This window comes from Dipodomys merriami, unplaced genomic scaffold (genome assembly GCF_024711535.1).
Source record: "Dipodomys merriami isolate MVZ:Mamm:240054 unplaced genomic scaffold, mDipMer1.0.p SCAF_1, whole genome shotgun sequence".
In the NCBI taxonomy this organism is placed as follows: domain Eukaryota; kingdom Metazoa; phylum Chordata; class Mammalia; order Rodentia; family Heteromyidae; genus Dipodomys; species Dipodomys merriami.
The window spans coordinates 102157641-102171918 of NW_027202270.1; the positions used below are offsets into that span (position 1 = coordinate 102157641).

General features: G+C 38.9%; 1 protein-coding gene across 6 annotated transcripts in view; it reads right to left on the reverse strand.

Moving 5' to 3' along the window:
• Baz1a (bromodomain adjacent to zinc finger domain 1A) overlaps positions 1-14278 on the reverse strand; it is a 122760-nt gene that overhangs the window by 32040 nt on the left and 76442 nt on the right. For 4 of the 6 annotated variants that reach the window (XM_070026571.1, XM_070026552.1, XM_070026536.1 and 1 more), the window contains 6 exons: positions 11844-11982; positions 10518-10664; positions 5271-5366; positions 4929-5153; positions 609-774; positions 214-327 (listed from right to left, as the gene is read on the reverse strand). In XM_070026571.1, coding sequence (XP_069882672.1) covers positions 214-327; positions 609-774; positions 4929-5153; positions 5271-5366; positions 10518-10664; positions 11844-11982 — 887 coding nt within the window. The remainder of the gene's footprint in view (positions 1-213; positions 328-608; positions 775-4928; positions 5154-5270; positions 5367-10517; positions 10665-11843; positions 11983-14278) is intronic. The other 2 variants (XM_070026561.1, XM_070026579.1) reach the window with 2 other exon arrangements.

The window sequence follows — 14278 nt, forward strand, 5'->3', positions numbered from 1 at the left end:
CCACTTGAGCCACAACTCTACTTCTAGCTTTTGGGTGCTTAACTATATAAGCTCACAGACTTTCCTGCCCAGGATGGCTTCAAATCGTGATCCTCAAATATCAGCCTCCTGAGTAGCTAGGATTACAGACCTAAGCCACCACTGCCTGGCATGATTTTTATTCTTTATATCAGGATAAATAAAGCCAACTTGGTTGTGTAATATAAACCATACCCTATAGAGACATCTGCAGTTGAATTTTTATGCTCATCTTCCTTCAGTTTTTCTTGTTTCTCTTTCATTTTTTGTTCTTGTTCCTTAAGTTTTTCTTCCTTTCTTCTGCGTATTCTGAAAGACAAAATTGAAGATCACAGAATGATACAAGACACTTTTATTGTCTTACTCTAACCAAACATTATAAGAACTATGATGTGAGTCCATTAACAATCTTTTTACTTTTTTGTTTTCTTGTGGTGTTGGACATCAAACTCATATGCCAGGCAACATACCCTCTTTGCAAAGCTGAATACCAGTATAAGCCAGTGATGTATTATAACATTAAGCTAAATATGGCTTCAGATGCAAAGAAATAAACAGTTTTCAGTACATGACCAAGTGTAATCTCTTACCTAGCAGCTGCTTCTTCTCTTTCTTTTCGATGTTGTTCTGCTTTTAACTCCCGAAACTCCTGCTTTGCCTGTCGTAATACATCAACATAATCTTCAATGAAATCCCTAGTAGAAACTAGAGTCAGAAGCTTTCCACAGAGAGCATGAAGTATCTTCATTTTTTCTCCTGTCAAAAATGGTAAACAATTTGTTATCAATGAGAAATAGGGAACTGAAAAAATTTTACTTGTGGCTCAATGCAAAAAAAAACTAAAAAGAGGGGTTGGGAAGGTGGCTCAGCGGTAGAGTGCTTGCCTTGCATGCCTGAGGCCCTGGGTTCGATTCCTCAGCACCACATAAGCAAAAGGTAAAAAGCTGGAAGTGGTGCTGTGGCTCAAATGGTAGAGCGCTAGCTTTGAGCTGAAGAGCTGAGGGACAGCACCCAGGCCCAGAGTTCAGGCTCCACGTCTGGACCCCCAAAAAAAACACAAAAACAAAAAAAACTAAAAAGAACATGTCAATGGCATTTTCTAAAAGTAAGTTTTCTTTTGAGTGAGGGTTTCACTATATAACCCAAGCTCGCCGAAGATTCATAAACTGGCCTTGAACTTATGATCCTCCCTCTAGTTACATCTAAGTTGTGGAATGATAAGTGCATGCTACTATGCCTGCCATGAGGGACTGGGAAGGTGGCTCAGTGGTAGAGCGCTTGCCTTGCATGCATGAGGCCCTGGGTTTGATTCCTCAGCCACCATATAAGCAAAAAAAGAAAAAAGCCATAAGTGGTGCTATGGCTCAAGTGGTAGAGTGCTAGCCTTGAGCTGAAGAGCTGAGGGACAGCTCCTAGGCCCAGAGTTCAGGCCCCATGACCGGACCCAAAAAAACAAACAACAACAACAACAACAACAAAAAACAATGCCTGCCATGATTTTATTTATTTTTGAAACAGTGCTTCATTATGTAGCCCAGACTGGCCTCAAACTTGTGATCACCATGCCTCAGGATCCTGAGAACTATGATTAGAAGTGTACACAAACATGCTGGCTTTCAGAAAAAACTTTGAAACCAGTTCAGCAGCTTTATGATATAGGACACATTTCAAATAATAATGTGTATTCTGTTTACTAGTTGAATAAATGAAGTTTGCCGATTACAAAGAATTAGTTTTCAAGTTTGAAGTTTTCCAATTACAAAGAATTAGTTTTCAAGTTTTAATTTTTTAGGCTCACTAATGAAGTGTGAGGAAGTACTAAGTTATAACCATATGAATTTTTAAAAAAATGAAAAGCTGGCTCACAGCTGTAATCATCTACTAAGGAGGCTGAGATCTTGAGGATAGTGATTTAAAGCCAGAAAAGTCCACAAGAAGCTAGGTAATGGTGGCTCACACTTGTAATCTTAGCTATTCAGGGAGGCTGAGATCTAAGGATCATAGTTCAAAGCCATCCCGGGCAGGAAAATCCTTAAGACTCTTATCTCCAATAAACCACCAGAAAACTGGAAGTGGTGCTGTGGCTTAAGTGGTAGAGCACTATCTTTGAGCTGAAGAGCTGAGAGACAGCACCCAGGCCCAGAGTTCAAGACCCATGATGGAGAAAAAAAAAAGTCCACAAGAATCCATCTTCAAAATAACCAGTAAAAAGCTGTATTGGATGCATGATCCAAATGGCAAATGTTAAACTATGAACAAACAAGCTTAGCCAGAGTGCAAGGCCCAGTATAAGTATGTACATGTGCATACTCTCTCCTCTCTCTCTCTCACACACACACACACCACAGAACAAGGAAAAATACTACTCTAAAGGGTCAGTATGAAAATAATGACATAACATTCACATAGCCTTCATAATATAGGATTAAAGTACTCTTCCTTTGTTATATATTCTTTAAAGCATATTAACTTAAACTCTATTTGTACACTAAAATGTCGTTTCTGTTTTGTGTTTTTGTTGGTGTTGAGGATCAAACTCAGGGCCACAGGTATATGGTAGACAAATGTTCTACCACTGTGCTTTCTCCAGCCCTAAAATTTCTTATTTTAAGGAGAAAGTAAGGCCAGGTATGGTAGTGCATGCCTGTAATTCCAGCTTTGGAGGCAGGTAGAGGTAGGACGACCATGAATTCAAGGCCAGTCTAAAATAATGAGACCCTGTCCAATGGGAGTAAAATAAAAATGAAACATGTAATCATAGCTACTCTGGAGGCTGAGATCTGAGGATCATGGTACCAAGTCAGCCTGGGCAGAAAAGTCCCTGTGAGACTCTTATCTCCAATTAACCACTCAAAAACTGGAAGTGGCACTGTGGCTCAAGTGATAGAGCCCTAGTCTTGAGCTCAAAGAAGCTCAGGGACAGTGCGCAGGCCCTAAGTTAAGCCCCACAACCAACACTGGCTCCCCCTTAAAAAAAAAAAAAAAGTAAAACTTAAACTAGGGGCATGGCTCAGGTGGTAAGAGTATCTGACTAGCAACCATGAAGCCCTGAGCTGAAACCTAATACTAGGAAAAAAATAGACAAGTCCTACAAAACTTCTTCTTAAGCTTACACACTTTCTCATACTTCAAATACTTATTCAAGCAAGTGGCATAGTTTAAACTTCTGAGATACTAGTGGATAAAAATAGATCATTTTATAACTAATCTTCACTTATTCTAAACTTTACACAGGGTCTTGAGTTTTTGCCTGGGGCCAGACTCATACTATGATCCTTCTATCTACAGCTACCTGATCTTTCTTCCTGTGGTCTCCTAAGTAACTGGGATTATAGGTTTAAGGCACCACATTCATCCTGGACTGTAAAAATTTTAAATATTAGAAAATCCAGCCAGGTGCTAGTGGCTCACTCCTGTAATCTTAACTTCTCAGGAGGCTGAGATTTGAGAATCATAGTTCGAAGCCAGCCTGGGCAGGAAGTCTGTGAGTCCAATTAACTACCAGAGAACTGGAAGTAGAGGTGTGGCTCAAACTGGTAAGAGCACTAGCCTTGAGCAAAAGAGCTCAGGGACAGCACCCAGATCCTGAGTTCAAGCCCCAGGACCAACACAAAAAACAACAACAAAAAGAGAAAGTCTTATCATTGAAGGTCACATGAATAAGAATTTGGGTCACTGGGGCTGGGAAGGTGGCTCAGTGGTAGAGCACTTGCCTTGCATGCATGAGGCTGGTTCGATTCCTCAGCATCACATAAGCAAAAAGAAAAAAAAGCCGGAAGTGGTGCTGTGGCTCAAGTGGCACAGCGCTAGCCTTGAGCTGAAGAGCTGAGGGACAGCGCCCAGGCCCAGAGTTCAGGCCCCACGACCGGACCCCCCCCAAAAGAATTTGGGTCACATTTCTCCCATTCTCTGTGTGTGTGGGTGCGCGAATAAGAATTTGAGTCACATTTCTCCGTGTGTGTGTGTGTGTGTGTGTGTGTGTGTGTGTGTGTGTGTGTGTGTGTGTGTGTGTGTGTGTGTGTGTACGCACGCGCGCGGGCACATGCAGGATCTGGCTAAGCACTTTTTCTCCAGGTTAGCACTCTACCACTTGAGCCACAGCTCCACTTCTGGCTTTTTAGTGGTTAATTGAAGGTAAGAATCTCACAGATATTCCTACCAAGGTGACTTTGAACCACAATCCTCAAATTGCAGCTTCCTGAGTAGCTAGGATTATAGGATAAGCCACTGATGCCCAGCTTCATCTAAAGTTTCTTATCCACCATTTAATTTTTGGTTAAGAGAAAACAGGGCAGGAAGTGGGCAGGTTATAAAAATTCCAACTTATACATGGAAGGAAGTTACTCCTGTAATACCAGCTACTTAGGTAGAGTCAGTACTCAGGAGAGTCAAGGTTCAAGGTTACATCAGCCTGGGAACCAATATAAGGTCTTATGCACCTGTCATCTTAGTTATGTAAGAAACAAATAAAAGGATTATGGTCCAGCCTAGCCCAGCCAGGTATAAATATAAGACTCCAATTAAAAAACAACCAGAGGCCGGGCGCTGGTGGCTCACGCCTGTAATCCTAGCTACTCAGGAGGCTGAGATCTGAGGATCGCGGTTCAAAGCCAGCCCGGGCAGGAGAGACCATGAGACTCCTATCTCCAATAAACCACCAGAAAACCGGAAGTGGCGCTGTAGCTCAAGTGGTAGAGCGCTCGCCTTGAGCTGAAGAGCTGAGGGACAGCGCCCAGGCCTGGAGTTCAAGCCCCATGACCGACAAAAAAAAAAAAAAAAAAAAAAAAACAACCAGAGCAAAAAGAGCTGAGGATGTGGCTCAAGTGGTAGAGTGCCTTATAAGTACAATACCCTGAATTCAAATCCTAATTCTGCACCTTCCTACCCCTAATCCAACTTGCAGAGTTTACCTGGTGTCAAATCATACACTGAAGTGCTTGACAATTTCTTCACCAGACTAGGATTACTTAAACGGAGCTCCATACACGCATCATCTGTGGCATCAAATCCTCCTCGTTTCTGGTATCTGTACTTTGCATTTGCTGATGTTACATCAGCACCTGAAGCTAAGATGTGCAGTCTGAGGATTTCAGAAAGAGTGCAGCTATCAAGATCCAAGCTTTTCAAACTGCAGCCTATAGTTGTTAAAAATGAAATAGTCATTTAGAATATAAACAATTAATACTTAGTAAGGCAAAATATACCTTTAAAAATTAGAAATAAAAAGCCAAACAAAAAAAGCCCACACATACCCTGGTGTAACTGCGGCCATGCAGCTGCCAAAGATGCAACTGCAGACAGTGCAGATTTTGTGGGGTCTGCATCTTCATCCAAAGCCTCTGTTAAATCTTTAAGGAAATAAATACTTTATTCTAGTGCAAGTCAAAACTTGGGAGGAACGCCCTTTTAAAAATGATGTAAGAAAACAGCAAACAGCATAACATTCAGGAACCTCACAAGAACCAACACTAAGTAAAAGCATTATGCACATTCCACCTAGTCTCCACATGCAATTATAAATCCTAACACGTGCAGTCCACACTAACATTTTCCTTAATCAAATGGAGAAACAATTTCCAAATTACCAACAATACACTTACATAATCAATAAAAAAAGAAAGAAAAATGATAAAAAGTGTTTTAGAATTAAAAAGTCCCACAAGGGAAGAGAAAAAAGAAAGAGGGTGAATAATTTTGAGACACACTGCAACTATATGGGAAAGTAGCATAATCAATGAAAGCTACAGATCAATCAGGGGTTGGAGGGTCAGGGAAAGAGAAAGGTTCTTTTAGGGCAAGCAGTGCTAGGAGGAGGTGGCTGGGCTAACTAGTAGGGTAAGGATGAACATGGTCAAAATAGAGTTTGCATGTATGAAAATAGAACAATGAAATCTGTTTAAACTGTCTTAGGAAGAAAGTAGAAAAAAAGAGCAAGGAGAGTGATTTTAAAAACAAAAAAAAAGTCTTGCTCAATAACTGTAGAAAAAGTTTACTTTGAAAGTTGGAATCTATGAAGATACCTCAAATCTCTCACAAATATTTTGAGATGAATCATAACAAAGTATAGGTCATAAGCATCACAAAAATCAGTCCAGAAAAAGAGCTGAAAGAATTTTTAAAGCCAGTACTCCTGTCAATTAATGACTTATCTTTTACATTAAAGCTTCCTTCCAATCTTAGAAACAATGAAATTTCTCTGTATTTTCTAGATGAACTTCTTTACCTCTGAAAACAACGCTTAGCATACAAACAGGACTTAATAGCAAATCTATTAGCACAAATTACTCCTAATAGTAAAGACTAAAAAAAAGTCACAAGCCTCCAACAGGACATAGTGGCTCACGCCTATAATCCTAACTACTTGGGAGGCAGAGATTGGGAGGACAGTCTGAGGGCAGCTCAGGCAAAAAGTCAGCCAAATCCCCCATTTTAATAACAAAAGATGGCACAGTGTTCACACCTGATATCCCAGCCTTATAGGAAACATAAATAGAGGGAAGAGGTAGCCTGGACTAGAAAGAGTGAGACCCCTTTGAAAAAGCATAAAGGGCTGGGCATTGCTCAAGTGGTAGAGTGCCTGTTTAACAAGTACAAAACCTGAGTTCAAACAACCCTAGTATATTGTACCACTAAAATTTCTTTTAAAGTATCAGCTATGAAAAACTGTATTATTTATAGTCCAGTGCAGTTTCAGATAATGTGATTTCCTGGATTTAGCTTTGCCACTGCCTGGTTATGTATGCTTTAGACAAAACACTTTGGACTTCACTTTTTTTAAATGGCTAATCTAGATCAGCAGCAGTTTGCAGTCTTCAAACGAAATATTTCTTAGAAGTCCAATATAAAAGATATAAAAGAAGCCCTTGTTAAAGTGGGAAAGGAAGGTAAAATACTGCCCATTCAGCTTTTCAACTCTCCTGTAGTGGCAGCAAGGAATTTTTGAACAACTAATAAAGTTTGCTGGATTAGTCTGAGAATCAGCTGTCTGCTGGTCCTGTGGGTCTTCAACCTTCTACCATGACTCCCTCACAAAGCTTACAAGCTGATACAATTAACCTTAGAAAAGCAAAAGGCAGGTCAGCTCTGTGATCATGTCTGATTATGAACATTGACTGTTTCATGACATTTTAAGTACAGACCACTCAGAAGATGTTAGCTGACTAAATTTAGTGCCTATGCTAGCTAAAGTCATGCATGCCCACAGGTCTACTCTATTCCAGTGACAGATAATATATTTCTTCCTTATCATGGAAATACCAGACCTAAAACTTTCTCAATTTCCATTTTAAATATAAAGCCAATAAACTTAAAATTATTGGGCACTCTAAAATGAGTTAAGTTTATGTTAGTAAGCAATTTAAAAAATATGTTGGCTCTTTTTCATAGCAGAAACCACTACGTTTAATCTATATTGTGTATAGGAAATTATAAGTTACTGAGATTAAGATTATAACGACCTAAGGAAATAAACTGCCAACAAAATGAGTTTATTTTTAATTGTGTTAAATAAAGTAATATGCTAAAATTGTATTCTTTAACTCAATTATCTACCATATAAGCTCTACATATCATTGCAGGATTTGCTTACTCTCTTGTGTAACTCCATAAACATAGTTGCACTTTATCTAGTATATTATGTGAAACAGCTACATTATTATCATCTTAATGTAGAATTAGTTCCATACAATTTCAATACTGAACAATGATATCCCAGGAAATATGCAAAACTATTCTTTTTTATAAAAGAGGATGCTCTTGACTCCATACTTCACAGTGCTTTTAAACTTACTTAACTGATATAATTAGTACAAGATATTTTAAACTGCTAGTCAAAATTTCTAAGATTTGGTATAAAAACAGGAGACCAAAGGCCAAATTAGAACTTTATATTTTTATTACATTTTATTTTTTAGAATTCTTTAAAAAGTTAAATTAATTGGAATACTAAGGAGACAAATATTTAAATTATTCTCATATTTTGGGGTAATAGAATCATGAATCTTTAGACCAGATTCCCTGAATGGATCCCTACCACTTCCTTATTAGCCATATTTAGTTTCTTCACATATAAAAGCATTTTTTTACACACAAAAAGATCTCAACTATAAAGGATTAACTGAATGAGGACTAACTGAAACAACCTGCAGTGTCTTATATCATTGCTAGTAATGTGACCTTGATAAATAACCTCATTACACCTAAGTTCTCATTACTAATATGAAATTCACTATCTTCTCCCATTTCTGAGATACTGCAGGAAATCCTAAGACCAGCTAAATAAGTAAAAACAATTCTGCCCTAACTGACTACTTAAGGAAACAGCCCTCACTGACACTAAAACAACCATATAAACTGTGGTCAGTGAGAGATGAGTAAAAAACAAACTACCTTTTTTTAAAAATTTGCCAATACTTTACAGACAGTCCTGTAAAAGAGTAGAGCTCTACAAATTCCAGATCAAGCAAATCATGAATAGAATTAATATAACAAGGCAAACACCAATGCTTTTATGTATTTTTTAATACTAACAGATTTTCAAGTACAAATCCCTCTCATCCATTTTTCTTCCCCCAATCCAGACTTTTAAAACTATAAAATTTGTTTAAAATCATGAATTAAACATATTCTGTCTGTGTTAAGGTCAGAACATGATCAACAATCCTATCACTAAGAGTATTTTCATTTAACTGAGATGACAATGGGCCACATTGTTAGATGCCTTTGTAAAGGACCTACAGTGAGTGGTGAGCACTGAATCTGGAGAATCTATTTTACTTGAATTCCAAGTATGAAATCAAAAGATGCCCAACACCAAATACATACTTACTGATATCCTGTTGCTTCAGGGGCCAGGTACAAAAATGGGCTCAGGTTGTTTGAGGCCAACAAATTTAAATGAATGCACAAATGTCCCATCATCTTGAATCAGCATTCTGAGATATCTCCCCCAGAAAGAAATACCATTTGTTTTTTTATTTCTACCCCTTGCATGTCAGAGTGTGTATGTATATGTTACTACTGGGGTTTGAACTTAGGGATTTGTGTTTGGTAGGCAGGCACTCTACAATGAGCACTTATTTTTTTTGTGCTGGTCCTGGGGCTTGAACTCCGGACCTGGGTGCTGTCCTTGAGCTTTTTTTGTTCAAGGCCAGAACTCTACCACTTGAGCAATAGCTCTACTTCTGGCTTTTTTTGGGTTAATTGGAGATAGTCTCACAGACTTTCCTGCACAGTCTGGCTTTGAACCATGATCCTTAGATCTCAACTTCCTCAGTAGCTAGGATTATAGGCATTAGCCACTGTCACTTGGCTCCAGCACATGTTTTATTGTGAATTTTTATGCAACACATCAAAGTATTATTTAATCTAGCTGCTGGTCCTAAATTGCTTATGTGGCAAAATCCACAGAATATTATTCATTCAGGAAGCCAAATCAATCTTTAAATAAATGTTTAACATTTCCTTTAAGGTAAATCCAAAACAAAACAGTAACTATAACTATCTTAAAAGTTAAAAAAGGGCTGGGAAGTTGGCTCAGTGATAGAGTGCTTGCCTTGCATGCCTGAGGCCCTGGGTTAGATTCCTCAGCACCACATAAGCAAAAAGAAAATAGCTAGAAGTGGTGCTGTGGCTCAAGTGGTAGAGCGCTAGCCTTGAGCTGAAGAGCTGAGGGACAGCGCCCAGGCCCAGAATTCAGGCCCCACAACCGGACCAAAAAAAAAAAAAAGGGGGGGGGTTCTCCATGAAATTATTTTTGTTAATATACCATATACTGACTATGGATATTTAAGAACATAGACTTTAAGAGTAAAATTTCCAGTTCAAATTTATTTAAAAGAAATACTTTCAGTCAAATGGCTCAGGTGTGTAATCCTAACTACTATGGAGGCTAAGATGTAACAATTGTGGTAATTTTTCAAAATATATTCCAAAATTGGAGGCTTCACGCCAGTAACCCTAGCTACTCAGGAGGCTGAGATCTGAGAACTGCAGTTCAAAGCCAGCCCGGGCAAGAAAGTCCATGAGACTCTTTTCTTATAATCACCAGAAAGCCAGAAGTGGGACAGTGAGTGTGGTTCAAGTGGTAGAGCATAGCCTTGAGCAAAAAAGCTCAGGGACCCTGTGAATGGCAAAAAGAAAAAAAAAAAAGAATTAACAGTATTTAAAGTTTTTCCTTAGGTAGGATTAAAAAAAAATTGAGGATGATTCAGCAGAATCTCTTGGGATTATAGATATTAGCTACTGACACATATAATGCTCCTAAGCCACAGGAAAAATCTAAAGGAATGAAAACAAGATAGTTTAGGTGAAAATGTCTTTAAGGTTGTCAGAAAAGGGATGCATTAAAAATCAAATGGTAAGGTTAGTAGTATAAGATAGATAAAGCAGAAGATAACAAATTGTATTTTCAAACTGTGTGTCCTTGCTAATTTTAAAACAGTTGTCAAAAATAACTACAAACTACTATCAGCTAATCAGTAGTAATGCTGAACTCTGACCTTTGGTGTCAGCATCAGGTATTTGCTCTTTGGCAACTTCCTCTTCTTCTTCAGCCATGGCCTGGAAGATTGCAGTCAGGAAGAAAAAAAGCAATTCACATAGTGGGCCTTCACTGTCATTTCCTACAAGAGCTTCCTCTAATACTTCTGTGAATAAAATGTTTAAAATGAATTTAAAGTTCTGTTCAGGACTAAAAAAATAACTCCATATACTCCATTGGAATCATAAATGTAACAATAACAGCCTGTGCAGCTATCTTAAATATGTATTTTAAAAAGTAGACCCAAATATTACCCAAGCCAAAATTAAAATTAGTGATTATAATATAATAAAATTACAAGTCAGACATTGCATTGAAGCAAAAATAGTCTCAAAAGACCAAATTATTATTTTATCTATACTTAATGTTGAAGCACAAATCTAGTAACATTTAAAAAGTATAATTTTAATAACAATACAAAAATCTATTATTGTCATTTCACTGTTCTTGAGAGCTATGTGTGACAGTGTATACAAAACAGCACAGGAGAGGTAATTATTAGCTTTAGGTTTTAACTTTAATATTAGGTCCAAGTGTTAAATAACTGTTCTCTTATTTAGTTCATTTTACCTAAACTGGCATTGTTTAGATGTTTTTGAATTATAAACAGTAATTCATACTTCATTTAGCTAATAAGACACTAAAGAAATTGAATGCTCTTACTAATAGAAATTTAATTATGTTTGATAGGCTATATATGAATCTTAATAAAATTATTTTGCTATCATCTAAATCTCAAAATTTGGTCCAAACTCTATTATAAATTATTATACAATGCATGTAAATGCACAGGCAAAATAGAACTACAAACTAAAAGTCAGCAATAATCTGTAAACATGCACATTCAACTTCCCCACTCATAAAGTGGGTCTATTCTTCCATCCCCTTGAGTTATAGGGGCCTCTAACTACTGACCATTGCAATGTGGAAGTTCAAAGCCTAGCCTTTCAAATATATGGCAGTTTCTGTTTCCAGCTTCTTGAAGGCTTCAGCTATCATGTAAAACGGCAGATGAGTTTGTGAGGCCATATAAAAAGGAATGAGGTACCAACATCAGTCATCAGTAATGTGCACAAAAAAGCCACCTGAAACAACCAGCTAGTCAAGCTTCAGATGACTCCAGTCCTAGCCACTATCTGACTACAACCACATGGCAAACTCCAAGAGAGAAGTGGATAGCTAAGTCCCGTAACCCTATAGAGCTTTAAGATATAACTTGTTTTGTTAATAACAGCCACTAATTTTAGGGTGAGCTAACACAGCACTAAATAACTATAGTACTTGCCTAGAGTTACTCCCTCAGGAAATTCATCTTGGAGATCAAAAAGTTCCCCAAAAGCATTAAGAAACTCCAAAACCATCAGAGCATCACCAAAGATTTCAGGAGGTAGTCTAGTTTTTACTGGAGTTGGTTCTGGAAGTTCCTGAAAAATTAAACAATTGATATAACTATTTAAAACAATTATAGGAAATAAAAAAGATATTTTTAACTGGGCACTGGTGGCTCATGCCTATAATTCTAGCTACTCAGGAGGCTGAGATTTGAGGATCATGGTTCAAAGCCAGACTGGGCAGGAAAATCTGTGAGATTCTTACCTACAATACTATTCAGAAAAAGCTGGGGGGCTGGGAAGGTGGCTCAGTGGTAGAGAGCTTGCCTTGCATGCTTGAGGCCCTGGGTTCGATTCCTCAGCAACACATAAGCAAAAAGAAAAAGCCGGAAGTGGCGCTGTGGCTCAAGTGGTAGTGCTAGCCTTGAGCTGAAGAGCTGAGGGACAGTGTCCAGGCCCAGAGTTCAGGCCCCACGACCGGACCCAAAAAAAACAAAACAAAACAAAAACAAAAACAGAAAAAGCTGGAAGTAGCACCGTTGTTCAAGTGGTAGAACACTAGCCTTGAACACAGAGTCTCAGGGACAGTGCCCAGGTCCTGAGTTCAATCCCAGGGACAGTGCCCAGGCCCTGAGTTCAAGCCCAAGACCACCCTCTGCATAAAATTCTTTGTTTATGGGGCTGGGAAGGTGGCTCAGTGGTAGAGCGCTTGCCTTAGCATGCCTGAGGCCCTGGGTTTGATTCCTTAGCACCACATAAGCAAAAAGAAAAAAAAGCCGGAAGTGGCACTGTGGCTCAAGTGGTAGAGCGCTAGCCTTGAGCTGAAGAGCTGAGGGACAGTGCCCAGGCCCAGAGTTCAGGCTCCACAACCAGACCCAAAAAAAAAAATTCTTTGTTTACTTTGTGTGTGTGTGCATATGTGCTTGAACTCAGGGCCTGGGCATTGTCCTTTAGCATTTTTGCTTGAAGCTGGCACCCTACCATTTGAACCACAGCTCTACTTTGGGCTCTTTGGTTGCTGTAACTGGAGATAAAGAGTCTCAAACAATCCTCCTTGAGTTTGCTTTGAACCATAATCCTGAGATCTCAGCCTTTAGAATAGCTAGGATTACAGGTGTGATCCACTAGCATTCAGTGTCAATGTCACCCCTACCATCATTGTCCCCATTTTCTCCCTCCCATTCTATTAATTTTGTTAAATTTTAGCAGCACTGAGATGTGAAAGGACCTTGTCCTTTTTACTTATTTGGGTTTTTTTGGGGGGATTTTTTTTTTTTTTTTTGGTTGGTCATGAGGCTTGAACTCTGGGCCTGGGTGCTGTCCCGGAGCAATTCAGCTCAAGGCCAGTGCTCTACCACTTGAGGTACAACACCACTTCTGGTTTTTTGGTGATTAATTGGAGATAAGATCCTCAGATATATATTTGATGTCAGTATAACTTGTGGAGGAGATGGGGAAAAACCAGTTGTTTAAGGATACAGGTGGACCTGTTGCAACAATGAGAAGTACAAGTTGTTATGTCCAAAACGAGCTTTACAACGTCGGTGCGGGGGGGGGGGGGTGGGGGGGAGGGGGGGGGAAGGAGAAGGATTGGGATTGGGGGGGAGGGGGGAGGCTGGGAAGGGATGTGAAGGGTAAACAAAGGAGGAGGCTGCAATGCTTGGTAAGAAATGTATGCATTATCCTGCCCATGTAATTGTAACTCCTCTGTACAGCATGTTCACAAATAAAATAAAATAAAATTAAAAAAAAAAAAAAAGATCCTCAGATATCAGGCTCCTGAGTAGCTAGGATTACAGGCATGAAATACTGGTGCCGGGCTTCACTGCTTGTTTTTGTAAATAAACGTTTATTGGAAAAGAGCCACAAAGATTCATTTAGGTATGGTCAAGGCATACAATAGCAGAACTGAGACATACTTTCAAGGCAGACGTTCTACTTGAGCCATGCCCCAGCCTAGAGGTACCTTCTTCACATAATATTCCATGAACTCAAATGACCCTCAACCATGTATGTTAATCAAAATCACCTTTGCAACTAATTCCATTTTTTTCTTTCTGAAATGAAGAAATTAACTTCACACTGATTTCTGGTTACATTTCATTTGGTTAAAGGAATTTTGTTGTTGTTGTTATTGTTCTGGTACTGAAGCTTCAGTGTTCTGGTACTCGCCTCACACTCTTACTTTGTTTTCTTGTTCTAGGCTGGTAATTTATCACTTGAGCTATGCCTCCAGTCTGGAGGTATGGTCTGCTGATTAAATGGGGATAGAGTCTTGTAGATTTTTCCCCTAGGATGGCTTCAAACCTCTATCCTTCATGTCTCAGTTCAGAGTACCTAAGTATAAGCCTGAGCCATCAGCACCAGGCTAACAGGCCCAGGCTGGTCT